Genomic DNA, 24,934 nt, shown 5'->3' on the forward strand with positions numbered 1-24,934 from the left:
TACCAACCAAACACAAAGCAATTGGATCAAAACGCTTCAAGTTGAAATATACACAGAGTAAAAGTGACTAGACACGGACAACAACTAAAGGTCCAGTTTCGAGTTTGTTCATACGCTGAGTTGTGGCAGCAAACAAAAGCACATCCATCTATCTATCAATCAATCAATCAATCATCCTAGAAGCTCTTTCCCATGAACTTTCTCTTGGCGAAACTAAGCCACCACTACACCCTAATTAGCCTCCCATCTGTAATTGCAGGGTAGAAAGAAAGAAATACATACCTTCGAAGGCCCTTCACCACCGGGGTATAATCTAGCATGCAACCGAACCGCAATCTCCTGCCTAACTTGCGAAAGGTACCTATTACAGCCAAATCAGCGCTCTCCAACACAGACCTTAGTCGAAAAGAGCCGAAAAAGAATAAACGTACTGTCTCAACGTCTCCGCATCCTGACGATCGCGGGGCGCCTCAAACGCCTGGTTCAAAGGGAAGGACACGTCACCGGGAATAGCGAAGTGGTCGAGCGCAACGTTGATCAAAGCCTGCAACAGTACCCATTAGCACGCTCACCTCATTAACCAACATCCAACATCGAAAATCCACCACCAGCCCCTCACAACTCAGCACGACAAGGGCAAGCAAAGCATACCTTCTCAGCCTCCCGCATAGCCATACCGGGCTTAACCTTCCCCAAGCACTCGCTGATGAACAAGGTACCGTAGATGAGCATGCGATCGGCGGGGCCATTGATTTCGAAGTTACGGAAGAGGACATTGGCGCGGAAGAGGGAGAGGATTTCGTCGACGCAGTCGTAGGATTCGCTGTCGGCGGGCACATCGGTGGTGTCGGCGGTGGGCGGGAGCGGGGGGAGGGTGTATGCGGGGCCGCGGGTGCGAGTGCGGAGGGGGAGGATGGGGAAGTTTCCTATCAATGGATATTAGTTGGGCTGATGATACGGAGGTGGACTCGAGGGTATGGTGGAGGTAGCTCTCGATGTATGGGGTGTAGCTAGGTAGGTGTATGGCGGGGAGAGTGCGGCGTACCTATTACGGGGACATCCCGATCCTCGAGGAAGATGGAGTGGTATGCCTAGAATGGGATTAGTCAATTTGTCTGGAGAGTTTCATGGAGAGGAAGATAGAAAATGGGACAGTACCGGCATTGCGAGCTGCAGGGAAATGTAGTGCGGGTTATCCTTAGAGCCGGTCTAAGGAAGGAATAGGTAGATACAATAGGAGAGGGACGGAGGTGGATGGAGGCGCATGTCATCACCCGTGCAGGTCGACTTGAGCTGCCGCTGCCTGGGCGGGGAGATTTTCCGGCCCGAACCTCTTTACGCGCTACGCGTCTCTCGTGTATTTTGGATAGCTACAATCACTTTACTTTTCTTCGTTTGACATATCTCATAACGAGATAAGCCTTTATATCAGTGACTCGGCATACTGCCCCTTCAATATCAACATCATGTCCGACTACGAGGACTCAATGGACGTGGACGTCCCCTCCAAGAGCGCAATTCAATTCAGCTCCGACAACACAAGTGGAAAGGCAAAGCGAGTAGCAGCAGATTTGCCCGTTGAAGCTCAAGATAACCTGCCTTGGTACATCCCCTATGTTTACAAAGCCTTGCGACATTTTCTAACCATCAAAATACAGGGTAGAGAAATACCGCCCCAACACCCTAGAAGATGTATCCGGCCACCAAGACATCCTCGCAACAATCAACAAATTCGTCGAAGCAAACGTACATCTCTCCTCCAATTCCCTCAATGATATGCTTAAGCTAACGGGGTTAATCAACCTAACAGCGCCTCCCCCACCTCCTCCTCTACGGCCCCCCAGGAACGGGCAAAACATCCACCATCCTCGCCCTAGCCCGCCGAATCTACGGCGCAAAGAACATGCGCCAAATGGTACTGGAACTAAACGCTAGTGACGATCGCGGTATCGACGTCGTTCGAGAACAAATCAAGACCTTTGCCAGCACAAAACAGATCTTCTCCATGGCACCTTCATCCACCTCCACCTCCTCCTCGACCCTCGCCTCCTACAAACTCATCATTCTCGACGAAGCCGACGCCATGACCGCAACGGCCCAGATGGCTCTCCGCCGCATCATGGAAAAATACACAGCCAACACGCGGTTCTGCATAATCGCCAACTACACACACAAGCTCTCTCCGGCACTTTTGTCCCGATGTACACGATTCCGGTTCAGCCCGCTGAAAGAAGCAGATATCCGGGTATTAGTGGACATAGTGATTGAGAAGGAACAAGTGAATATCCAGCCGGAGGCGGTGGATAGTCTGGTGCGGTTGAGTAAGGGAGATATGCGACGGGCGTTGAATGTGCTGCAGGCTTGTTTTGCGAGTAGTATACCGTTGCCGATGAAGAATGCTCCGAAAGATCAGGAAGCTAAGGAGAAGCCGGAGGCGGAGGTTATCACGAACGAGACGATATATGATTGCATTGCTGCGCCTCATCCGTCGGATATCGAGGAGATTATGACGACGTTGTTGGCGACGAGTGATGTTACTTCGTGTTTGAGTACGATTAATACGCTCAAGGCGAATAAGGGGTTGGCCTTGGCGGATATTCTTGCTGCGCTTGGGGATCAGTTGCAGAGGCTGGAGGTGCCGGCGCAGACGAGAGTGACGTGGTTGGAAGGGTTGGCGGAGATTGAGTGGCGGTTGGCCGGGGGAGGATCGGAGTCGATGCAGACGGGAGGGTTGGTGGGTGTTGTGAGGAATGGGTGTGAGTTGATGGGGAAATAGATGCCCTTGATGCGCAGAGGGTTCGGATGTGATGATATCGTACACAGTATAATCAGTATACCAGACATGCATGTATTTCTCATCAGCTGTAACCCCCTCCAAGCGCTAGAACAGAGCCAAGGGCCCAGAATTGGCTGCGGTGAATGGGACTTCACCTAGGCCATTTATATACAGATATAAATCCTGAACATTCCAGCTCAACTCTTCCACTCCCACAGCAAATATAAGTCAACTACTTGACCGATCTAACCTCCATACAACAAGCCATAACAAACACCACGCCCGCCATCCCCGCCCCAAACACAAATGTGACCCTCAACCCCCTACTATACTCCTCTGCAATGAGACTTGCATACTTCTCCAACCCAGTCCCCACCAAACTCGTTGCCCCTGCATTAATCACACTCTCTGGATCCAGGTACGGCGTGATAGCTTCAATACTCTCCTTCAACTTATTCAAGAACAAACACTGCGCGATACCCAGGGACAGCGCGATGCCAAACTCCTGCGAGAAAGACATGATAGCTAGTCCGACGGACGTGTCTTTCTCCGGAAGGATAGCTTGGACGGCTAGAAAGGGCCCGGAGATGCCCAGGCCGATCCCAAAGCCGAGGAGAGCGAGAGCAGGGATCCAGAATGTGGCTGGAGTGTCCTTTTCGAAGTAGGTCGTCATGATGGCACCTGCCAGGGTGATGAGTCCGGCAGGGATCATAAAGATCACGTAGTACCCTATGTATGTTATGGCGTAGCCGGAGATGACGCTGGCGAGGAGGATGGATATTACCATTGGGAGGAGCATGAGGCCGGATTGCAGGGGGGTAGCGGATCTGACTACTTGGAACCAGAGGGAGAGCTGTGAGGATTGTGAGTGAGTGGATGGGTAAGAACGACGGTGGAGGGGGAATCTCACGTAGTAGGAGGCAATGCCGTTCACGGCCTGAAGGGCTAGACTGAACAGGGCTCCGAAGAGGATTGAGCGCTGTTTTAGGAGTCGTAAAGGAAGCATAGCGAAGTCTTGCTTCTTCACCTGTACGAGCAAGAAAACGACAAAGAAGATGGGTGATATCGTTAGCAATGCAATGATGCGGTCATTGCTCCAACTGTAGGTGTCTCCGCCCCATTGAATCGATAAGAGAAGGGTTAGTAGGCCTGCTGCGAAGAGAACCATTCCGGCGAAATCTATTTGCTTGAGGCGTTGAACGTGGCTTACGCCGTGGGTGGTCCTGCCCGAGGGGCTCTTGAATATCACCAGAGTGGTAATGGCAGGCAGGATGGAGCCTATCACGTTAAGGTAGAAACACCATCGCCAGGATAAGGAGGAAGTGATGGCACCGCCGATGATAGGGGCGATGGCAGTCGCGCAGAACTCGCTTGCGCTGATGGCTCCGATGTAGATGGGACGTTTGTTCAAGGGTCTAGTCATGGAAATGATCCTGCTGCTTGTTAGACTGTGAACTTGTGTGAGATGTAAATACTGACACCATGCAGCCCTGGCTTATACCCGAAAAGCCAAGTCCGCTGATGACGCGCCCGATGATGAAGACCAGCGAGGAAGGGGCAGCGCCGGAGATGATAGCGCCAGCTTCAAAAACGATGAGGTGAAGTAGAAATGCCCATTTTACGGAGAACTGATCGAATACTCTGCCTTGAAGAAGCTGGGACATGCTGGATGCCAGCCGACTGTTGGATATTGTCAGCTGCTGGTAACATGAGTAATCTAAGCAATGGTGATTGTTACGACTCACAACGCAGACCCATACCACCCAACATCAGCGATGGAGTGGAATTCATCCGTGATTTTGGGCACTGCAGTTGTTATGATAGTTTCATCCTAAGACCTTTTAGAGACCAGCTGTGCTCTATCAGGAAGGATGGACTTACCAGTCCCGTCAAGAACACAGTGAGCACCAGGGAAGCAGAGATTAGAGCGAAGTGGAATCCATGTGGGTATACTGGCTGCTCTTCACGGGGACCTTCATCTCTAACTTGGGCATTGGAATCGATCTTCGATGCTGGAGTGGCCTCTTCCACCCTTTCAGTCAAGACAATCTCCTCTGTCATCGTAGCCATGGCGCATAGATGCACTCATACCCCTCATAGCAGAGATGAGAATTAAGTGGGTTGTCTAAATGTCCAGACAACAGGCACAGACAGCCGCACTTAAATCCGACAAGACCTGTGCGGCGTAGAAATTACTCATTTGCCCCAAGCGCCCGGAGCCTTGTTCTAATTGCGCCGCTCTGCTTTTATCAGCCAGCGTGGACAACCTATAGCTGGAGATAACATATATCTCGCAGCCTATTTTTGACAGGGGTTTCGGCACCGGTCCTGTCCACTAGACACTGCACCATCCAACCAGACGACGAGGTGATCAGATCCTCCGGATTCTCCGATGGTACTCCGGAACTTCAATGTCGTCAGCCACCACTCAGGCCTCCTACAGGACGCATCGATCAGGCAATAGCAATCCGATAGGTTGAGGTAGAAGGGGAGCATGAGGCTCTTGTACATACGGTAGATACTAGCCGAAATTAGTCGAAATCATAGCTTTTGTCTGGTAGCTATTCACTTACGATACTATTGCTCTCTCATGGAAGGGACGACTATCCCGAGGTGAGAAGGATCGATATATTTTATGTGTGAGGGTAGGACATGCAAGTAGATAGTTAAAGAAGGTTGCCCAGTTAAGGTGCTGGAAATAGTCAAATCTGGAATGGGCAGGCACCGCCGGGGCTGACAACTGGGCATGCATCTATCATTGAGCGAGCAAGGTAGCCTATCTCAATAACTCGCCCACTGCGAGACACAATTACCCAAATGAATAAAGCGTTAAATTTCAGCAGGGTTTAAACCTACAGTAAGGTCGTAGCGCTGGTAATCATGTTTTCATAATGATTGAGAGATGCAGCCATCACAATCGTCAGTGTTCTAGCAGCATAGCTAGCAATGAAGAATATCACAAGCTATGCTGCTTCACTATCACCCCCCTTCTCAAACAACTCTTCAATCCTCTCCAGACTCTTTCCCTTAGTCTCCGGCATCAGCACACAGACCGCCACTGCCACAAGTGTCGAGAACCCATACAAGAAATACGGACCTGAAGGGGACCGATGCAGAAACAACGGGGCCGTAAGGGTGACGACAAAGTTCACAATCCAGTTGGCCAGCAGCTCTACCGCACATACCTTTGCCCGGAGTCGAGTGGGGATAATCTCTGAGGCGTAGATCTTGCCGACCTATAGAGAACCACATCAGCAAAATAGTCTGTATGACTTGAGGAAAAGTACGAACCACAGCCCACGACCAGGAAAAGTTTGCCACAAAGATGAATATTAGCACGACCACGGCCCATTGAGCAGAGTGAGAGTCCAAGGTGACAGCATCGTGGGTTGTGTGACCGTAACGGGCATACAGTGCTCCAATGACGATGAAACAGATGGCCATCGCTGATCCCCCCGTGATCAAGGGCTTACGGCGCCCCCATCGGTCTACCCAGATCTGGGCGGGGATGGTGAAGACTAACATCACAATCCCGATGATGCCAGATGACAGGAAGGAGGCTTTGGTGGATGTGAAACCTGCCTGTTCAAAAAGAATGGGTGCATAGTATAGTACCACATCGATCTATGGCCAATCAGTCCAATGTCTGGCTAGCCCGGTAAAGAAGCATGTGTTCAGTAGGCAAAAGAAAGATGATCTGAACTTACCCCTGTCAGCTGCTGAAAAGTCATTAGAAACACTCCAAGCGATGTACGACCAATGTACTTCCGACCAAATATCTCCGCCATACTAGCAGTCGCTCGCTGCTGGTCAGACTGCAGACTATCCTGAATCTCACGTAGCTCCTCTTCCACCACAGGTTCAGGGCGCAATTTACGCAAAACCCGACGTGCATCTTCGTTGCGGCCGACCTGTACCAGCCATCGAGGCGAGAATGGCAGGAGCAGCATCATGACCGACAGGACCGCGGCCATGATGGCCTGAATAATAAACGGTACCCTCCATGACATACTCCCATTGAGATACTGTGTCCCATACGTGATAAAGTACCCCGACATAATGCCAAAGACCACGTAGAGCTGAAGCGAGCAAGCCACCACGCCCCGCACATCTGCAGGGGCTATCTCCACCAGGTACACGGTGGTGACGGAAATGGCTTGGCCCATGCCAACCCCGGTAATCAGCCGGGCGACGATCAAGCTAGTGAAATTAGGCGAGCAGGCGGAAATTATGGTCCCTGCCAGTGAGAGCAGGCTGCCGATGAGAATTCCGTACTTTCTCGAAATGCGGTCCGAGACATGGCCGCTCGCCAAAGAGGATGCGGATGACGAAAGGAGGATACAAGCGACGAAGACACCCTGTTGAGTAGACGACAATCGGCCAATAGAGGATTCGAATTGGGGCATTTGCGTGACGGGGCCAATCGAACCTGGAATTGTGAGTTTCGGGGCCATAGCGAGAGGGAAGTGAACAGACCTGTGTCCAGGCCATACAAGAGCCCGGCCAGGGCGACAAGGCCAGCAATGAGGAAAACCTTCCCCTTGGGCGAAACCATCGGACGAGACTAGGGTGATTGAGAGAGACGGAAATAGATGTTTTGACTGAGGAAGAAGACGCTTCCAAGCGATCTCCTTTTTGCATGGGCTTCATTCACCCCCTCTCTAAGGTAGCATCGCCTAAGTTGCTCGTTGACAAATGAAAAAGGTCGCCGGCGTCGGAGTTGCTGGGACAATCTTTTGCGGTCTGGACTTATACCCCGGCCGTCAAGAATGATTTCGATAGGATATTGCAGCAATATATGCATGCTGTGCGCAGCATGATCGACCCAGAGCGGTCAGGTCAGTGCCTGAGCGAGGTGGGATTACCGTTGGATTTAGATTGCAGATTCAGCCCGGAGACACAGGGGGCGGGGAATGGTGCAGTCCAGCTACCAATAACGCATTGAATAGCTCGAATTGAATCTGAGTTGAGGTTACATTCACTCGCATGCTGCCTCTAGCGCTTATGCCGATCACCGCTCGCCATATGGGCCAAGCCTGTACACAGTCACACCTGTCGCTGGGCACCGAGCCGGTCTTGCAAGTCCTCGGGGCCAGTCCCCTTGCGTCTTTGAGTCTCAGAATGCAATTGTCACACACGAAATAAGCGGGTGCAACACACGAGCCTCGTAACCCAGGAAGTTGCGTACCCGTTCTGGTAACACGCATCTTGCCAATTAGAACTATACCCTCAATAGCAGGTCTTACTCATCTCGGTCAGTAAACCACCAAAAATAGGGGATTGCCGACTAATTGCATCGAGGCCGTCACCTCATGTAGAGACGTCAGAAAGACATTGGCGCACTCGGTAGCCAACGATGTAGCCAACGATGTAGCTAGCGGCGACCAGGGTACGCAAGCCTAACATACAATGTTGCATCGTCGCAATAATCCGGTCGGAAAGGGAAACATTTTGTAAGTCATCCGCACGGTCAAGCCGAGGCCCAGACTTAATGTTTACCTTGTAAGGGTAAGTGTACGGATCAGCTTCGACGCAACACTTCCCGTCGGCTAATTTTTGGCTGACGGAGATCATGGCTCGATGGTCTCTGAAGGCCGAAAAGTAAGACCCGTGTCGACGATGGCGAAATTCGTAATGCCTGTGAATGTAAGAAGGTCGCCGAGCTTAGAACCCCAAATATTTAAGATCCTGGGTTCCTTCACGACCGATCAGTAGTAGGAACACTTAAAGCAGAGAAAACATTAATTCCTGACCTAATTATAACCATGGATATCAAAAAGTGTGGTCTGGGTGCAAATGGTATGTTTGTCTTCAGTGTCAAAATCTTGCCATTTAGCTGACCTGTCACTCCAGTCCCAACATTCTATGATCCATCTGACGTCGAGTCAATCCGTGCCTCTGTCTTCAATGATGGTATAGCTTTTGTGGAAGGTTGCGAGGAAGAGGCCTTGGTGGGTCTTGCACACCAACTGGGACAAGTTGTGAGACCGCGGAATGAGGCAACACCCGGTAGTGGTGTAAGTCGAATTCGGTTTGCGTCAGACTTGATTGGAAAGGGATACAGCTCTGAAGGTTCGTCCATAGAACGAGGATAATTCAGCAGACCATAACTGATGTACTCATCACAGAGCTATTTTTTCATACTGATCGCAGCGGCTGGGACGAGCCTCCGCGGATCTTGATGTCAACACTTCGTTCTCAATCAGAATCCGGGGGTGAGTCGTTGCTAGTCGACGGCCAAAGCGTCCTCAATACCCTCAAGAAGCATGATGAAGACCTGTACAACCTCTTCACTAGCTCAAAGCACACCAGCTTCCGTGCCGACGATGGAACGTTCGTGCCACGGGCCATGGTCGACAAGGACACGGGGATTTTTCGCTTCCGGTTCGACGATGGCATCCAGATGTCTGCATCGATGGTTGTTGGCTTTGCCAAGCTGCAGGATATCATTTACCAGCATGCCTATTTCGTAACCTTGCGACCCGGCCAGGGCTATGTGCTGGATAACCACCGGTACCTGCATGGGCGAGCCTCATTCACTGGTTCACGGGAGCTGTTACGAGTCCTTGTCAAGCCCTCTTCTCCACCCAGCGAAAGGGTAATCTTGTTTGACATTGATGGAACGCTTTGTCGGTCTGAGGCACTCAGTATCGATGCATACTATTCTTGTGTGAGTGACATTGTGGGAAAGGACATCAATCATGCAAATACCCCGGTAAACCTGCACGGACGAACCGATCTTGGCTTGCTGCATGATATTCTGGATTATCACCAGGTGGCCACGAAGGATCAGGTGGTGGAGAAGTTCCTCAAACTCCACCCGCAGTACCTGGAGCGTTCTTTGTTCAGGGGCCTACCATCGGTGATATGTCCGGGCGCACAGGAAATGCTGAGCTGGCTGATTAGGGAAAATGAGAACTCCAGCCTACCGAAGTTCCAATTGGGTCTAATTACGGGCAATTCTCGACCCAACGCGTTGCTCAAGCTCCGTGGAGCGGGAATCGACACCGGCATATTTGACCTCGCTATCTCGTCATTCGGTGACAGTCACCATAATCGACTATCATTGTTTCAAGATTCACTCTCCAGATTGCAGGCCCGCTTTGGTTCGCATATACGCGCAAAAGATGTCCTAGTCGTTGGAGACACGCCTCTAGATGTGGAATGTGCGAAGCAGGCTGGTTGCTCAGTCGTGGCCGTTGCAACAGGGAACTATAAGATGGAGGAGCTTGCCTCGCTGAAGCCTAATTTCTGCTGCAGTCAGTTGATTGAAACGAAGGAATACCTTCTGCAGGCGGCCTTTTAGGCATTACCGCCATTGTTAATATATCTTTGTCACATACACGTTATGAAATGGCCACACACTTTGTATCGCAGGTGACCATATATATATCCGAGTCCATCGTAGAAAAAGGCCTTCCACACGGCCCAATGTGAATTCGTATGAGCTGTAAAATCTCCATATTCATCCGGAGTAGCAGTAAATATTGGTTCATATTGTTCATGGGTGGCCTTCGAAACGAGGCTCCCACCTAACTGCGCTCTGACTCCAATGTCGAGCCAATAATTTCCTGGATTTCCCCGGCCGCGGTACCTGCCAGAACGCCCACCCCAACAATTCCACCATCGCTGGCCTCTCGAAGGAAGACACTCTTCCCTTCACCCTGTGGTCCAGCACTTAGGATCAATCGGTCAATGTGTCGCTGGATCCTGTCTTTGTAGTGAGGGTAGTGCTGGATCACACCACCAGACACGGCCACAACCAACTCCTCTGGACCTTTCCGCCAATCAGGGGTCAATGATTCAGGATTTGGGACTGTATCATTCTGTGTGCTCATTGATTTACCTGGTCCGGAACTCTTATCATCCGTTTCGAGGAGAGATATGCTCTTCAATTTAACCTCGCCAGTGCATGCTAGAAGACCAACTGTCGCTGCAGCAACCAAGGCAGATGATCTCTCTTGAACCGCCGCAGCGATCATACGAACATGTCCAGCAAGCTCAGGGGTCCAAATCCAGTCACTCGAGGATGGTGACGGAAGGTGGTTTGATAGTGCCACGGCCAGATGTTCGTTCGAGGAACTTGAAGCCACCACCAGCGACAGAAAGTCTGTAGATAAGCAGTCCCTTTCGACCAGCTTCTTCGGCATTGATGAGCGTGGGATATTCTTGGCTTCATGAAACCAATCATAACAAATGATGCGGACAAGCTCGCCAATATAACGGCCACCAACCATGTACTCTAGGGGCTGAAAGCCGGGCCGATTTGAATGCTCTTCCAGCTCAGCATCCCACTTAGTCACTATACCGAGCTCCTCCAGGGGTCCGGTTGCTCCGTGAAGGGTCCATTCAGTTGAGACGACAGTTTCATCTGCTTCTGGCTGCTTTTCTCGGATGTGGGCCACTTTTGATTCCTGTAGGTCAGCAAGTTTCATTGGAATAGCGGAGTTACAACCAGCGCCGACGATAAGCCCCATGACCACCCGAGCATTTGGGAGGGCACGTATCGAATATGCCAGAGAAGCTAATGTAGCGACCGTGTCGTTGGTCATGACAGTGACCTTCAACTTCGGCAGACAGTAAGTCTTGCGTCGCTTGGCCGGCATATCACTTGAATCCTGATCTGAGCGCCGGGTGTGACATTCATATCCATCCAGCAAGGCTTGGTGGAGATTTAGCGAGGAGTTCAAGGCGAACCCCTTGCCCGTGGGCATAAGAATGGCCTCATTGAGAAACTTTTGCCTGCTACCGGTTAAACCAATGCCTACATATTCTGCAAACTAGATACGAACTTAGTAGGAAAGCAGAAAGAGATTCCCATGATAAGCTCTTTAGGCGGGTCGCCTTTAGAGTTGGCGAGGTCATCCGCAATGACTTCGGCAATGCAGTCACCGATCCAGGCGAATAGGGACCGGGCTTGGTCTCGTCGTAGCCGCTCTTCGATGGGCCACGCCTTCTCCAGGGTTCGTCTCACATGAGGCTGTCGTCCTACTGGTTGGTCCCCTAGCAGTTCAATGAAGGCCACCCGGAGGTAGGAAAGGCCGAGGTAGACGGCCAGATAGCGACCTGTTTCATGGCCGGTGGGCAGCCGGGTGATGGCGGTGGGGAAGAACTGCTCCGATGAGCTGGCAGCAAGCTCCCGGTATGTATGGGATAGGCGATGGGAGAGGTTGTAGAGTGTGTGGTGGTCTATACTGAGGGGATGCAAGAACTCTTGGAGATTAGGATCCGACTTTCCCATCTTGGCGGATGAATCCTTGAGATAATCAACAGTAACTACTATTTAGTAGTTATGGAGGGAAGCAACCCAAGGCGGGCGGCGGGGACGAGCCGCCGGTGCGTGGCTTTTGCTCCACCCCGTGGCGCTATTCTGCTGTGGTACCACGGGTCTTCATGCAAGGAGCAACTCTGGTAAAAGCCAAAGAAACTACAAAGACTGAGCTAATACTTGATGCTTGCTTTGACATAATGGACATAAGTGACAGGGTTAAATTTCTTTGAATTTCTTGGGTGTGAGTGCGTGGGCGACAGAGGAGCTAGAGAATGCCTGGTTTATGGTTAATGCTCCAACAGTACCTACCAGCGATGCCAAACAAATCGCAATTTTCGCAATTACCGACAACAGTTTACACAGTGAAGAGTGCAGGTGGCTTTTGATGAGAATCTCATGTGTAACATGATTGTAATCGTAGGATTGACTTTGAGCGGGATTAGTCTAATCACCTGAAGAGTCTTATCAACTCCGGGATAGGCACTCTAATAGTATCGTGATATAAATTTTTTAAGGCGGAGTTGAAGACTCCAACTACTAAGAATAACCGGAATCATCTTATGTCACATATTTTCTAGATAACTAGTAACTAGTTAGTAACTACTCTCTCATGAGTAATCAGCGGGTGGCTGGAGGCCTGAAGCTTCCATTCAGACCATTTAAGTCCGAGTAAGCACCGATGCCCCTCAGAACTGGTCATCTGTCAGACAGCATCTTTCTTCCTTAGAAAAGACAGCGTCAACGTTGAAAACTGTAGCATTTCGCTGATCCAACGTCAAACCAAATCCCAACTATTAACCTTCTATTCCGTGCCCTCACAAAATGACACAAAACAAGGCTGCCTGGATTACAGCCCCTACGGAGCATCCGTTCACTATCCGGGATGCGCCGTATCCCACACCAGGACCCGGGGAAATTGTGATAAAGAATGCTGCTGTTTCTATTGTGCGATCAACCCACGGATTTCACTACTATCAGCTAATTTCTTTTCTTATAGAATCCCGCTGACTGGAAAATTCAGTACGATTGGACTTTGCACCCATGACGCAGCGTACATATCAATCTAATTTCCTCCGTAGGACATATGGTGGCCCTTGGCTGAGAAACTGGCCATTTGTCTTGGGCACAGATGTCGCAGGAGTGGTGGTTGATGTAGGCCCTGGTGTGGTCCGCTTCACCAAAGGCCAGCGGGTCGTCGCGTAAGTATTGTGGCCGAATCAAGAACCTGAAGTTACCAGGTTATAGCGAGACCTGCTAAATGCTGTTGCAGATATTGTCACTGTCTAGGGACCGGGGATCCCGCCAACTCGGGATTCCAGTGGTACACCTTGGTAAAGGAAATCACTGTAGCAGGCATACCTGATTCGATTACCTTTGAAGAAGCATCTGTGCTACCGCAGGCTATTTCGACTGCCGCAGCAGGTCTATTCCTCAGAGAAAGCCTTGATCTTCCCATACCCCCTCCTACCGGTGTGAAGCCGACAGGCAAATCGATCCTCATCTGGGGCGGCGCGTCTTCGGTTGGCGCAACGACAATTCAATTCGCAGAAGCAGCCGGTCTAAGTGTGATCACGACTGCATCGACCCATAACCATGAGTTAGTGAAATCTCTGGGCGCAAGTGCTGTATTCGACTACAAGTCACCTACCATCGTTGAGGATGTTGCCAGTGCGCTCAGCAACACGGACTTTATTGGCGTCTACGATGCTATTTCCGAACCTGCAAGTTTCGAGATGGTGCGTGCGGTTCTGGACCGGTTGAAGGCAGATGTTAAGACCATATGTGTTTCGCCATATGATAAACCTACAGAACGGTTTGCTCCGATCTTCAGTAAAGCCCCTTATGACACCTGCTTCTACCCAATCATCTTCTCTAAATGTAACTAACATTCTTCCCCATTTAGTCAGTTCCAACTTCCTCACATATGACTCAAACAAACATGTCGCCGACGGCATTTGGAGAGACTTCGTCTCGGAAGCCTTGGAAAACAGACGCCTCAAACCAAAGCCTGACCCTGAAGTTGTTGGGAAAGGGCTGGAAGAGATACAGAATGCTGTGGACATTCAAAAGAAGGGCGTCTCGGCCAAAAAGATTATTGTCACTCTGTGATCATCGAATGCTAGTTAAGCTTTTTGAATTTGGGAAGTGGCTGTATGGAAAGAGGACAACTACTACAATTTCCAGACCTACATTTTTTTTTTTTTCAAGACCGAACAATGCTAGTAGTACTAGTATACGTCTTTCAGAGCTTTGAGATGGAAGGTAATAGAAGTTGGACTATACAGCTTTAAGAGGTATTATTCTAGTTTACCCAGGAATAGACGAGCCGGGGGCATTCTGCGCCCGCTCCTCGGAATAGTTATCGAAGAAATTCTGGATCATTAACCCACCCGCCGCATCGAGAAACTCGGCATTGAATGATCCGGGAGCATATCCAGACATATTATCATCAAGCCCTAATGCATTAGGTTTGAAAGTTTGTTGGTCGTTCGTAGGGAACCAGAGAGCTCGGAAAGACCCTGGTAGCTGGCTGGAAGCGTAAGGAGCCATGTCGCTGGGGACGGCAATTCCATGACCATGCTCTACCGCATGTTAGTCGCATTCACCTGGGGCCTACGATTCTAATTTCCCGTGTCAAAGTGGTTCGGGACATACCGAGTATGTTTTGTAGCACGTCTCGAGCTCGCAGGGCCATATCATGGGAAGAACCCAGACTCCCCAAACATTTCACAGCGCGTTGTATTTGACATTTCCATGTCTGCGCGAGGCTATGTGCTGGCTCATATATATAGCACGTCGCCTGGACGAAGCTGGCTGTTAGCAGCCAGCAGGTCGCATACCACGTCAGGCCGCGGCGGCGGTTACTCGTTGACTCGAGAAAGCTGCAGATGGAAGCAACACACTCATCTGCGGCGGTAAGGCAGGCGGCGACTGGGCCTGTAGAGGTGGCGAGTTCGGATTTAGCGGCAATGCTTTGGAAAAGAAAGGGGCGGTTGATAACGATACGCAGGTGGAAAGAGCGCCATAGAAGGACTCGACGCGGGATGTCGAAACGCGGCTCTAGGGGAATGCTGAGCCCAAAATGAGGCGGCAGCTCCTGGTACCATGTGTGTATACGCTGCTCGAGATCTGCGGCTTTCTGTTGGGTAGGTAAATGGTGCGTTAACAGCTCTACCTGAACGACATTGGCAATCTTTGCGAGGTTCACTTGCGCAATGAGGCATGAGGTAATAGTCGGGCCGGTGCCACACTCAGGTAGTTCATCCATGTCTACTGCTAGATCATGGTCATCGACATTAGCTGGTAGATGAACATTCACACCAACAAGCGAGACTGCTGGTCGGCCCAGAGTCAGCTGAACGCCTGATACAAACACAAATAGTGTCCACCAAACGCGTCGGCGTATCTCCATTGTGAAGGGCGAAGTGCTAGGCATGCCAAACTCCCGATGCAAGCCAATAGCCAGCGCCATACTCCAGCCGATACCAATCACAATAAAAGCAGCATTTGGTTTGTTGCGCTTCTGCATATAGTTTGCCATGAGAACTATCGCTTGCACATAACTCAGAGATCCTTTCTCAAGAACATCCATTGACAAATGCTTGCGTGCTTCTTTGAAGAATGGTATGTCCACTTTGGTGCCTTGCGAATCTCCAACGAAAGCCCCAATGGCGAGCACAATATTGTACAATATGGGCCAAGAGCCATCGCGTGGCTTTGCTAGGGCACCTGTTCGTTGTTAGACATCCGCTTGTTATTTGCTGCAATAGAGGGCTACCTGAGACGCGAGCACGAAAAGTTCCTTCATGAAGAATGGGATACGCGGGATGATAGAAAGCAAAATAATCATCCAGGTAGCGAAGTACATCCGCCCGTCTCTGCTGTGCTGTGCAGGCAGTGCCACCATCAATGTCGTCGTCGAGGCAAGACAACGGACTGAAGCTGGTCAATGGTAAGTAAAGTGGAAGTGACTGAAGAAACTTGAGGGCTGCTATGCCGGACTGTGGTCCTGTATAGCCTGCCTTGTGCGGATCTACCGTCAGAAAGCCCATGCCGTCGGTAGAGTTGTCAAAGTCCTGTGACTCGTCGAACTCATAATCTTCGGCGTTACTCGGTTCAACAAAACTAGCAGGAGGCTGCTCAGTCGCATGAGTAACGTCGCTTAGGTGCTTCTGTCTGTGGGGGCCTTGCTGGGTAGCAGTGATAGAGTCGTTCTGGGAGCGGACGGTCTGGAGCGCATCCTGGAGATCAACTGTAGGAAGGTAGATGGCCCATGCTCGTTCCATATCAGCTCTCAAGCGCTCTGACTCATTGAGACGTCTATATAAATGAGCATTTTGATGAAGAAACAAGAGTTGAAGCTAGCTGATTTCCTTTACCTTTGTAAAGTCGAAAGACGCTGGGATGGTGAAGAGTAACGACAAGATCTGGCATCCCGGCGACAGTTGTTGCAATTCTCGTTTCCAGAGCAGCGTATTTTGCGTCGCTTGCACTCATCACAAGCAAAGGTCTTCCGAAGAATGCGTCGAGACTGAGAGATGTCCATCGCTATGGGTGTAGTTCAAGGGAAGAATGAGAAGTCAACCGTGGCGAACGGAGATTTCCCCGGGTGACGCCAAGACGGCTCCCCGCAGAGTCTGGGGATACCGACATCTACACATCGTTGCTGAATGGAAACTCGGCTTGGTTCCTGCTCGTGATGGACAAGCGTTATCTATGAGTTGACTATTTTGAAAGGGATAGTCTAGACGATATGCAGAGGAAGCTACGTGTCCTAAGGTAGCAAGATGCCGATCGGGCATCTACTCGGCACCCCGGAAATAGCCCCGATGCGCTACGGCGATAGATCCGGTGCTCTCTGCACGGCTCGGACCCAATGACGTGCCACGGTTTCCCGGACTATCATGCAGGGCATTTAAACGCTGACCTCGCTAAGTACAGTTGGCTGGATTAGCAATCTTCAATACTCGATTTACAAACAATCTGAGAAGACCATCATGTCCCTCAAAGGCAAAGTCGCCATTGTCACTGGCGGAGCCCGCGGAATCGGCGCCGGCATTGTCCGCAGTTTGAGCGAACAGGGTGCAAAGGTATCGTGATCATATAGTATTTTCTGCCGAAACATGATAGTTTTACTGACATTGAAGCAGGTCGCGTTCAACTACGTCTCCCCATCTTCGCGCAAAGCCGCAGATGCGCTTATCGAATCACTCCGACAGAACAACAATGAAGCCACTGCAGTTCAAGCCGACATCACTGACCCAAATGCCCCGAAGATGATCATACAAGCGGCCCTTGAGGCATTCCAGACAGGCCAGATTGACATTCTTGTGAACAATGCTGGCGCGGGTGATAACCGGCCCCTGGAGGAAGTGACCATGGACAGCTATATGCGACTAATGGATGTCAACGTGCGAGCAGTCGTCTTCATGACGCAGGCCATACTTCCATACATTCCCCGCGGAGGTCGAATTATCAACTTGTCTTCTATCTCTTCTAGGGGCGGTTACGCCACCCAATCTGTGTATGCAGCCAGTAAGGCAGCAGTGGAGGGTCTTACGCGGGTGTGGGCAACAGAGCTGGGCCATAAGTATGGAGTGACCGTAAATGCGGTTAATCCGGGGCCTGTTGATACAGATATGTACCAGGCAGCCGGAGAAGTACATCTGAAGCGGATGGAGGAGCAAAACAAGAAGGTTCCAGCCGGGCAGCGATGTGGAACTGTGCAAGATATCGGGGATATTGTTTCGTTCTTGGCTGAAGAAAGGTCCCGATGGGTGACGGGCGATGTGATATGTGCTAATGGTGGGATGTTGTATATTTAGACAGCGTCGTGTTCAATAAGGAATACAATAAAAAGACATGGTTTCCTAATTATCATTTTTGACCGACCTATTGCCCTAGATCTACATACTTCAGGCTCGATACCACGCTTCACAGTTGTGGTCCTTTGGATTCCGAAATTGGAAAGCACATTACCACCCGGTCACCACGGCAGCAAAGTCGCCACAACCCCAACATAATCACGAAGCTCATCACTTCGAGCTGTTCAGGAACTTCACTGTTCTCCGTGGGGAAAGCCAAGCCTCTGACGAAGCCCAGTGGATGCCATCGGGAAAACCCCCGTCGTTTACCACGGCGATAGCTCCGCGAGCCGAGTCCCACAGTCAGGGCTTGTCCCGAACGTCGGCTCAAGGTCGACGAGCTGCTGGCAATTTCGATAGCTGCAGAGAACAATATTACCCGAATAAAACCAGTTCGATGTGTTAATGTAAATTCGCCCTTGTCTACCTCTGATCACCCTGTCTTCCCAGAGCCCAAATTAGAAGGCATTCAGACCTCATGCTGCCAGTATTAATAGACATATGGATAGTAGTCATTCGGAAAAAGATTCACCAAACCAAATCACCAGGAATGAACTGTCATTCAATATTGTAAATAGGATTATGGCTATAGCACAGTGGCTTGCCTCTCGGACAACATTGGACCGGGACCAGGCTAGAAACCGGGGGCCCGGTCGTAAACTATTGGCATGAAAACGAATTGACAGTCAATGCGGGGGCTATCTCTGGGGTTCTGGGGTAATATAAAACGCCTTTCCTTCTTCGTATATGGTGCTATTTTTCCTTCTCTCCTCCCATGCTCACCCGATGGGTTCTTCTTTTCCATCTGCTTCACCTCCCTCCGCCCCCTAAGACATACCTGGTTGTTGTTCGCACAACCTCTACCCTTCACAGACATGTCTGCTCCCTCGACTGGCTGCCACCGGAAGGCTGCCTCTCAAGAGCCTAGCTGTGACCAGATCGAGTCCGCATCAAGCCCAAAGATCCTCACCGAAGCCGATTGCTATTCAGAACTTGGGTTTTCATTCCCAAACATCAAAAAATGGACTATAATCCTCGTCATATTCCTCGTTCAGACATCCATGAACTTCAATACCAGCCTATATTCCAACGCCATATCAGGCATCTCCGAAGAATTCAACGTAAGCAAGCAGGCAGCTCGCTGCGGTGCAATGATCTTCCTCATCTTATACGCATTTGGCTGTGAGCTCTGGGCGCCTTGGAGTGAAGAAATGGGCCGAAAGCCTATCCTACAACTGAGCCTATTCCTGGTAAACATATGGCAAATCCCAGTTGGCATCGCCCCCAATTTTGCCACCATCATGGTTGGTCGAGCGCTTGGTGGCATCTGTACAGCCGGCGGCTCTGTCACCCTGGGCATGATAGCAGATCTATGGGAGCCAGATGACCAGCAGTACGCAGTGGCATGCGTGGTGTTTTCGTCTGTTGGTGGATCAGTCCTTGGCCCGGTGGTCGGGGGTTTCGTGGAAGCATACCTCCCATGGCGATGGAATATCTGGATTCAGCTTATCTTCGGTGGCTTCGTCCAGCTGGCGCATTTGGTACTCGTTCCGGAAACAAGAACATCAGTCATGATTGACAGGATCGCTAAGCAGCGACGGGAAAGGGGAGAGAATGTGTACGGACCGACGGAATTGATCCCTCTCAAGGACCGCTTTTCAGGGAAGGAAATTGTCGGGACCTGGCTTCGACCATTCCACATGCTCCTCACTGAGCCTATCGTGCTGTGTCTCTCCCTACTTAGTGGCTTTACTGATGCTCTGATCTTCATATTCATCCAATCCTTCGGTCTCGTGTACGCACAATGGAATTTCAGCACTGTCGCCGTCGGTCTCTCCTTTCTTCCAATCATGATAGGCTACGTTATCACCTGGATCATGGTCATCCCAGTTATCAAACGCAACATTCACGAACGTCGCAGCAAGCCCAACGACGAGAGAGCCCAATACGAATCTCGACTCTGGTGGCTCCTTTACACTGCGCCGTGTCTTCCCATCGGACTTATTGGCTTCGCATGGACGAGTCTCCCGCAGACTCATTGGGTTGGCAGCATGTTCTTCTCAGCCTTGGTTGGTATCGCCAACTTTAGCATCTTTATGGCCACGATCGATTATATGATCTGTGCTTATGGGCCGTACTCTGCGTCTGCCACCGGAGGTAATGGGTGGGCCAGGGACTTTCTGGCCGGTGTGTTGACTGTCCCTGCGACACCTTTCTATGAGAGTATGCCGGCCTTCAAGTCAAAGATGTTTGCGTGTGTATGGTGTGCTGACGTATGCTACAGATATTGGTGGGAAGTATCATTTGGAATATGCGTCCACGATTCTATGTAAGCCACCGCTTGCTCTGTTGCAGCATATTACTAATTCATTATATAGTCTGCATATCCATGATCCTTGTGGCAACGGTATATGTTGTATACTTCTATGGACCAACCCTTCGCAAACGGTCCCCGTTCGCCCAGAAGTTGCTGCATGAGAGGGCAGACATACACGCGTCGATGGAGCACAACAAGTAGTGCTAGCGACAGGCTATTATCAGCGGATGTTGTCAAATGTATAAGCACCGATGCGTGATAAGTGATTACTTTACAATAGGTCGTATACTACTTCCGACTTCAGATCTTGTGCTAGTTGGGAATCATACAATTGCTGGTAATAGGAAGCTTACAGAGATACCAAGCCAACTGTCCATTCCATCTGTATTGCAAATGTCCTTAGCTGGATGCAGTGAAACATAATTCGGCTACATACGGTGTTCTATTCAGTTGGTATAGCGGTGAGAAGCAGCAAGGGTTAAGGCAGTCCATTGACGCAGTCTTACCTTCCTGTTGAACACAATCCCTGTTATTAATACTTTGTGCACCCCCAAACCCATACCATGAAAGCATCAAACTAGATACAACAAGATGAGATTATCTAGCATGCTAATCACTAGATTACGAATAAGTAATTCAAATGAAATAATCTCTTTTACTGATTGGGTCTTCAAGGCCGTGCTTGCTTCGTCACTCCACGAACACAGCCAAGAAGGACGTCAAAAATGCCTCCTCTCAAGCCCTCACTGTCATCTAAGCTGCCTATCTTGTCTTGTAGCCCACTAAAGACACGAGTTTCCTCTGACCTATATAATTCTCTTAGAGGCAGAGCCTCAAAGATCCGCTGACACTTCAACGCAGAATCATGACTCGACTGTCCATAATTTTCAAGTAAGACATGCCGTTGCTCTGTTGAGCACATCTGCAATGCCCGGATAATAACCCAGGAGCATTTATTCTCTTGTATATCTGTGCCGATCTTTCCTGTCAGACGGTGGTTACCGAAAATATCAAGATAGTCATTTTGGGACTGGTAAAAGCTGCCCAGCAGTATAAGGATATCTTGGATTTGTTGGACATTTAGGGGAGTGTCGAGTTGGAGATATTGCAAAGCGATCGAAACTGATAAGTAGAAGGTGTAATACCCTGCCTTCAAGTTGCATATTTTCTCATACTCTGCCATGGTCCAGTTTTCAATGCTGCGTTGTTCGGAAGCGATACCATCGCATTCTTGGCCGATCTCACACAAGAAGGAGACTTCATGGAAGGTCTCCATTATCCTTAAATACGCTGGGTGTGTCTGGAAGTGTTGCTTGAGAAGGAAGAATATTGACGACCTAAGTAGACTACCGTCGTTGACTGCCTTCATACCGACTGATGGTAGTCGATACCAGCACGGCTTGCCCCGGCGAGTGGATGAATTATCCATGATGTCGTCATGCGTCAAGAGATATGCTTGAAGTAATTCAACCAGCCATCCAAGTACACAAAGATCGTGATACTCTTGCTCGGTTACAGGGCGACCTAAGATTGACAAGCCGGTTTGAGGAACAGAAAGCCCGCGCAGCATCTTGCCGTTCGTTGAATTTTCGTAGAAGCACTATTCCAGACAGCATTTTTTAACTCCGTAGATCGCAAAATTAAGAGCCTCGGGCATCTTACCTTCTCAACATAGTTCTTTACTTCCTGAGGTGCTCCGTTCGAAGCAAAATGCTCTAAAACATCAGCTACAAGCTCCGCAAGAACGCCATCAAACTTGCTCCGATCCACCGTAAAGCCCATTATGCTTGATTTGTGGCTTCCGAGATAGTGAAAATCTTCAAGATTCGTTAAAATATGGGTTGTAAGTATTTGTATGGGTTACAAGTAGGCCGGATAGAGAACCCTGATCATGCATCAGTGGATCCGATGGTGCAGGACTGTTGCTTATAAGTTGTGAAAGCATTAGAAATCATGTGGGAGATGTGCTCTTTCCTGGATTTTCAATAGATGTGCACAGGCTTTATAAACTTTGGAGGGAGATTTAAGTTAACTTCCGGCATGCCTTGACACAATGGGTAGTTTACCTGTTCTTTAACACACTCTTGCATGACTCTTTATGTGCTCTGACGTAATCATGGGTATCTTGCCCGAACTATAACAGAGACTTACATACTAATCCCCATATGTACTTGATTTTCTAGGTCTCTTGATGGCCTACTCTTTCCGCTTGAGTGCTTACCCCTCGCTGCCTTTTGCTCACTGAGTAGATTTACTGGCGTGGTAAGTGAGATAGCCAATCCCGTGTCGCCTGCTGCGACCAAATGGGATGTAACGCCTCTATTCGTCTTTGAGTAAGATCGGAATGCAATTGAAAAGAGATTCTTACTCTTCCCTTGAAGTATGGCCACCTGGACCAGAGTACGATTCGTCATGCGTAGAATCATCTGTAATGCTTCCGTTAATCCTATGGGATTTGCCGTTGCTCAGCATAGTCTCTTTATATCTTTATTGAGAGCAGGATCTCCAAGTTTTGTCCTCTTGAAGGGTGTCAGCGACCATCTAACGAATATCTATCACATCGCATCCCACGTACACAGCGTAACCATATTTCATGGCCTCGATTATTTGGAGGGTGTCACGATGAACCATGAGGACCTTCTGGGCAATCACATCACTGAATGGAGTCTTAGGGCTAACAATCGTGTGGTTGTAGTAGTATGTGTCTATCAATGGATCACGTATATCAACTGAATAGTTTCGAAGATCATTTTCACATTGATCTTTCGTCTTGCAGAGTAACCAAATAGAGAATAGTAGTTATGAAAATATTAGCGCCCTTTTCTAGAGATTTATTTACTTTAGTTCTTATATAGTATTATTATTCCCCAATTAATCAACGGCGCGAAGCGCCTCAAAATCAACCATAACGTGCTCCCGATACGCCGGCCTCTCCTTCAGCGCCTCATAATACCTCAGCAGACCCGGCCTCTCCTTCCGCTCAATGTCAATACTAAAGTACCGAAACAGCAGATGCCCGAACTGCACATCCGCAAGGGTAAACACATCTCCAGCCAGAAACTTCTGCCGCGTCAGCTGCGCCTCCGCGATATCCAGAATGGGATCGAGCCCGGTGACTGCCTCGCGAATCGCGATCGGATCCCGCTTCGACGGGGCCACCCGCACCAGCTGCCACCAGATACGCAGCGAGAAGGCCGGGGTGAAGGTGACCTTGGCCCATTCGGCCCATTTATCGATCTGTGCGCGCGCCCGGGGATCCTGGGGCCAGAACTCGTCGGACCCGTAAGCGGATGCCAGGTACCGGTTGATGGCGCCGCTTTCCCATAAGGGCTCGCTGGCGCCGTCGCGGAGGACAGGGATGCGGCCGTTCGGGTTCATGGCGAGGAACTCAGGCGTGTTGTTGCCGCCGAAGCGTTGGCCGATGTCGTGGCGCAGGTAGGGGAGGTTGAGCTCGGCGATGCACCACATCACCGCCTGAACGTTGGAGGAGTCGCGGCGGCCCCAGACTTCGAGCGTGGTGGTCATGTTGTCGATGATAAAGATGATGGTAATGCTGATGGATAGGAATGATGCTGATGGATAGGCCGAGGAGGCGGCTTACTCGGAGGACGATATCGGACATATACCCCGCCTGCGGAATTCCGGGGCGCTGATTGTGAGTGAGTCAGATTACGGTGCTAACTTATTTGGTATAGACGGTGTAGGATAGGATTGGCCACCGCTCCTTTAGCGAGACGGTCAGCTGCATCGTTACCCGGATCGTCGCAACGGCCGCTGATCCGTGGCTTTTGTGAGCCAGCTTGAGGACCAAGCTGATCGCGTGAAATATCCCGATCAGCTCCGCTCTATAGAACTGCAGTATTTTGCCGGAGGGGCGCAGACTTGTCGTGAACCTGTAGATTTCAGCGGAAGCTTCAGATTCCCAGGGTGGTAGGGGCGTTGGCCGATCGTCTCTAAATGGTTGAGGCAGTCTGGGGCCATGCATTTCAAGGGTATGCGCAACCGCGAAGCATGCATGTATTACCCCATTTTGGCTCTATCTTTGGGCCATCTGGGAGACCTCAAGCTTCAGATGACTGCTGGGGAGAGAGTGTAACCAGACGACGACGTGTTCGGCCTTTTGCCTGAGACATAGATGCGTGGGCAGCACAAATGGTTCAGCTCCTATGGCTGTAGTGACTACTGTTCTGGATGCGGACAGGATGCGGATGAATGTTTCTTGCTGGATCGTGTTTTTTGCTTTGCAGTGGGCTGTGTCAGATGGTCGGTGCGTAGGGGTGATGCAGGCGCGCTGGCCGGAGTGCCCTAGGCCGCACACGGCCAGTTTCCCATTCAGCTAGATATTATAATTGGTAACAGTTGAAGAAAGAGGCGGGAAAAAGGTTAATCATAGAGTTAGCCTCATTCATTGACCGTTTATACGTAATTGGGTGTTCAGTTTCAGTGCACCTTCACCCCCGTCACAGGCTTCTCCATGCACCCATCCATTCAATTCTCGATTTGATAGGTCCCATAAGCATCATTTACATATCTATGAGTTTATCAGAACGTGCATATAATTGTGCCCGAACTTCATTTGCATCCAAACTCGCCTTTCTTTCTTTCTTTCTTTCTCTTTTTTTTTTTTTTTTTTTTTTTTTTTTTTTTTTTTTTTTTTTTTTTTTTTTTTTTTTTTTTTTTTTTTTTTTTTTTTTTTTTTTTTTTTT

General features: G+C 49.9%; 12 protein-coding genes across 12 annotated transcripts; 5 read left to right on the plus strand and 7 right to left on the minus strand.

Moving 5' to 3' along the window:
- On the minus strand, nt 1–1,242 carry BDQ94DRAFT_86734 (actin-related protein 2/3 complex subunit 3). The gene is made up of 6 exons (XM_026776727.1): nt 1,159–1,242; nt 1,046–1,091; nt 652–926; nt 432–544; nt 283–361; nt 1–224 (listed from the first exon to the last, which is right to left on the minus strand). The coding sequence occupies exons 1-6, from the start codon at nt 1,162–1,164 to the stop codon at nt 177–179; spliced, it is 567 nt and encodes a 188-aa protein (XP_026622324.1). The 5' UTR covers nt 1,165–1,242; the 3' UTR covers nt 1–176.
- A 142-nt stretch (nt 1,243–1,384) lies between these two features.
- BDQ94DRAFT_86750 (replication factor C subunit 3) lies at nt 1,385–2,892 on the plus strand. The gene is made up of 3 exons (XM_026776728.1): nt 1,385–1,603; nt 1,659–1,746; nt 1,811–2,892. The coding sequence occupies exons 1-3, from the start codon at nt 1,467–1,469 to the stop codon at nt 2,774–2,776; spliced, it is 1,191 nt and encodes a 396-aa protein (XP_026622325.1). The 5' UTR covers nt 1,385–1,466; the 3' UTR covers nt 2,777–2,892.
- BDQ94DRAFT_86758 (MFS general substrate transporter) lies at nt 2,893–5,014 on the minus strand. Its single transcript, XM_026776729.1, has 5 exons — nt 4,658–5,014; nt 4,522–4,607; nt 4,256–4,456; nt 3,687–4,209; nt 2,893–3,629 (listed from the first exon to the last, which is right to left on the minus strand). Exons 1-5 carry the CDS (start codon nt 4,844–4,846, stop codon nt 3,009–3,011), a joined length of 1,620 nt encoding a protein of 539 aa, XP_026622326.1. The 5' UTR covers nt 4,847–5,014; the 3' UTR covers nt 2,893–3,008.
- Nucleotides 5,015–5,588: 574 nt separating this feature from the next.
- BDQ94DRAFT_182547 (sugar porter family MFS transporter) lies at nt 5,589–7,331 on the minus strand (the record flags this gene model as incomplete). The annotated part of the gene is made up of 4 exons (XM_026774183.1): nt 5,589–6,012; nt 6,068–6,400; nt 6,484–7,205; nt 7,253–7,331. 4 exons carry the CDS (start codon nt 7,329–7,331, stop codon nt 5,740–5,742), a joined length of 1,407 nt encoding a protein of 468 aa, XP_026622327.1. The 3' UTR covers nt 5,589–5,739.
- Nucleotides 7,332–8,541: 1,210 nt separating this feature from the next.
- Nucleotides 8,542–10,082, plus strand: BDQ94DRAFT_182549 (HAD-like domain-containing protein; the record flags this gene model as incomplete). Its single annotated transcript, XM_026774184.1, has 3 exons — nt 8,542–8,575; nt 8,630–8,848; nt 8,905–10,082. 3 exons carry the CDS (start codon nt 8,542–8,544, stop codon nt 10,080–10,082), a joined length of 1,431 nt encoding a protein of 476 aa, XP_026622328.1.
- A 226-nt stretch (nt 10,083–10,308) lies between these two features.
- Nucleotides 10,309–12,243, minus strand: BDQ94DRAFT_174086 (hexokinase family protein; the record flags this gene model as incomplete). The annotated part of the gene is made up of 3 exons (XM_026772273.1): nt 10,309–11,518; nt 11,569–12,052; nt 12,159–12,243. 3 exons carry the CDS (start codon nt 12,241–12,243, stop codon nt 10,309–10,311), a joined length of 1,779 nt encoding a protein of 592 aa, XP_026622329.1.
- Nucleotides 12,244–12,753: 510 nt separating this feature from the next.
- On the plus strand, nt 12,754–14,262 carry BDQ94DRAFT_150924 (zinc-binding alcohol dehydrogenase family protein). The gene is made up of 5 exons (XM_026767672.1): nt 12,754–12,992; nt 13,045–13,067; nt 13,127–13,246; nt 13,318–13,877; nt 13,951–14,262. Exons 1-5 carry the CDS (start codon nt 12,870–12,872, stop codon nt 14,154–14,156), a joined length of 1,032 nt encoding a protein of 343 aa, XP_026622330.1. The 5' UTR covers nt 12,754–12,869; the 3' UTR covers nt 14,157–14,262.
- Nucleotides 14,263–14,327: 65 nt separating this feature from the next.
- On the minus strand, nt 14,328–16,593 carry BDQ94DRAFT_182554 (putative C6 transcription factor; the record flags this gene model as incomplete). The annotated part of the gene is made up of 4 exons (XM_026774185.1): nt 14,328–14,629; nt 14,703–15,776; nt 15,826–16,367; nt 16,427–16,593. 4 exons carry the CDS (start codon nt 16,591–16,593, stop codon nt 14,355–14,357), a joined length of 2,058 nt encoding a protein of 685 aa, XP_026622331.1. The 3' UTR covers nt 14,328–14,354.
- A 447-nt stretch (nt 16,594–17,040) lies between these two features.
- BDQ94DRAFT_182556 (SDR family NAD(P)-dependent oxidoreductase) lies at nt 17,041–17,872 on the plus strand (the record flags this gene model as incomplete). The annotated part of the gene is made up of 2 exons (XM_026774186.1): nt 17,041–17,137; nt 17,198–17,872. Exons 1-2 carry the CDS (start codon nt 17,045–17,047, stop codon nt 17,870–17,872), a joined length of 768 nt encoding a protein of 255 aa, XP_026622332.1. The 5' UTR covers nt 17,041–17,044.
- Nucleotides 17,873–18,786: 914 nt separating this feature from the next.
- On the plus strand, nt 18,787–20,429 carry BDQ94DRAFT_174090 (MFS general substrate transporter; the record flags this gene model as incomplete). The annotated part of the gene is made up of 3 exons (XM_026772274.1): nt 18,787–20,134; nt 20,196–20,240; nt 20,290–20,429. 3 exons carry the CDS (start codon nt 18,787–18,789, stop codon nt 20,427–20,429), a joined length of 1,533 nt encoding a protein of 510 aa, XP_026622333.1.
- A 469-nt stretch (nt 20,430–20,898) lies between these two features.
- On the minus strand, nt 20,899–22,010 carry BDQ94DRAFT_162255 (FPP/GGPP synthase family protein; the record flags this gene model as incomplete). The annotated part of the gene is made up of 2 exons (XM_026769510.1): nt 20,899–21,828; nt 21,891–22,010. The coding sequence occupies 2 exons, from the start codon at nt 22,008–22,010 to the stop codon at nt 20,899–20,901; spliced, it is 1,050 nt and encodes a 349-aa protein (XP_026622334.1).
- A 942-nt stretch (nt 22,011–22,952) lies between these two features.
- On the minus strand, nt 22,953–23,882 carry BDQ94DRAFT_86812 (glutathione S-transferase family protein). Its single transcript, XM_026776731.1, has one exon. It carries the CDS (start codon nt 23,751–23,753, stop codon nt 23,100–23,102), a length of 654 nt encoding a protein of 217 aa, XP_026622335.1. The 5' UTR covers nt 23,754–23,882; the 3' UTR covers nt 22,953–23,099.
- Between the last annotated feature and the right edge of the window lie 1,052 nt (nt 23,883–24,934).

The sequence above is a fragment of the Aspergillus welwitschiae genome (genome assembly GCF_003344945.1).
Source record: "Aspergillus welwitschiae strain CBS 139.54b unplaced genomic scaffold BDQ94scaffold_38, whole genome shotgun sequence".
Classification (NCBI taxonomy): Eukaryota; Fungi; Ascomycota; class Eurotiomycetes; order Eurotiales; family Aspergillaceae; genus Aspergillus; species Aspergillus welwitschiae.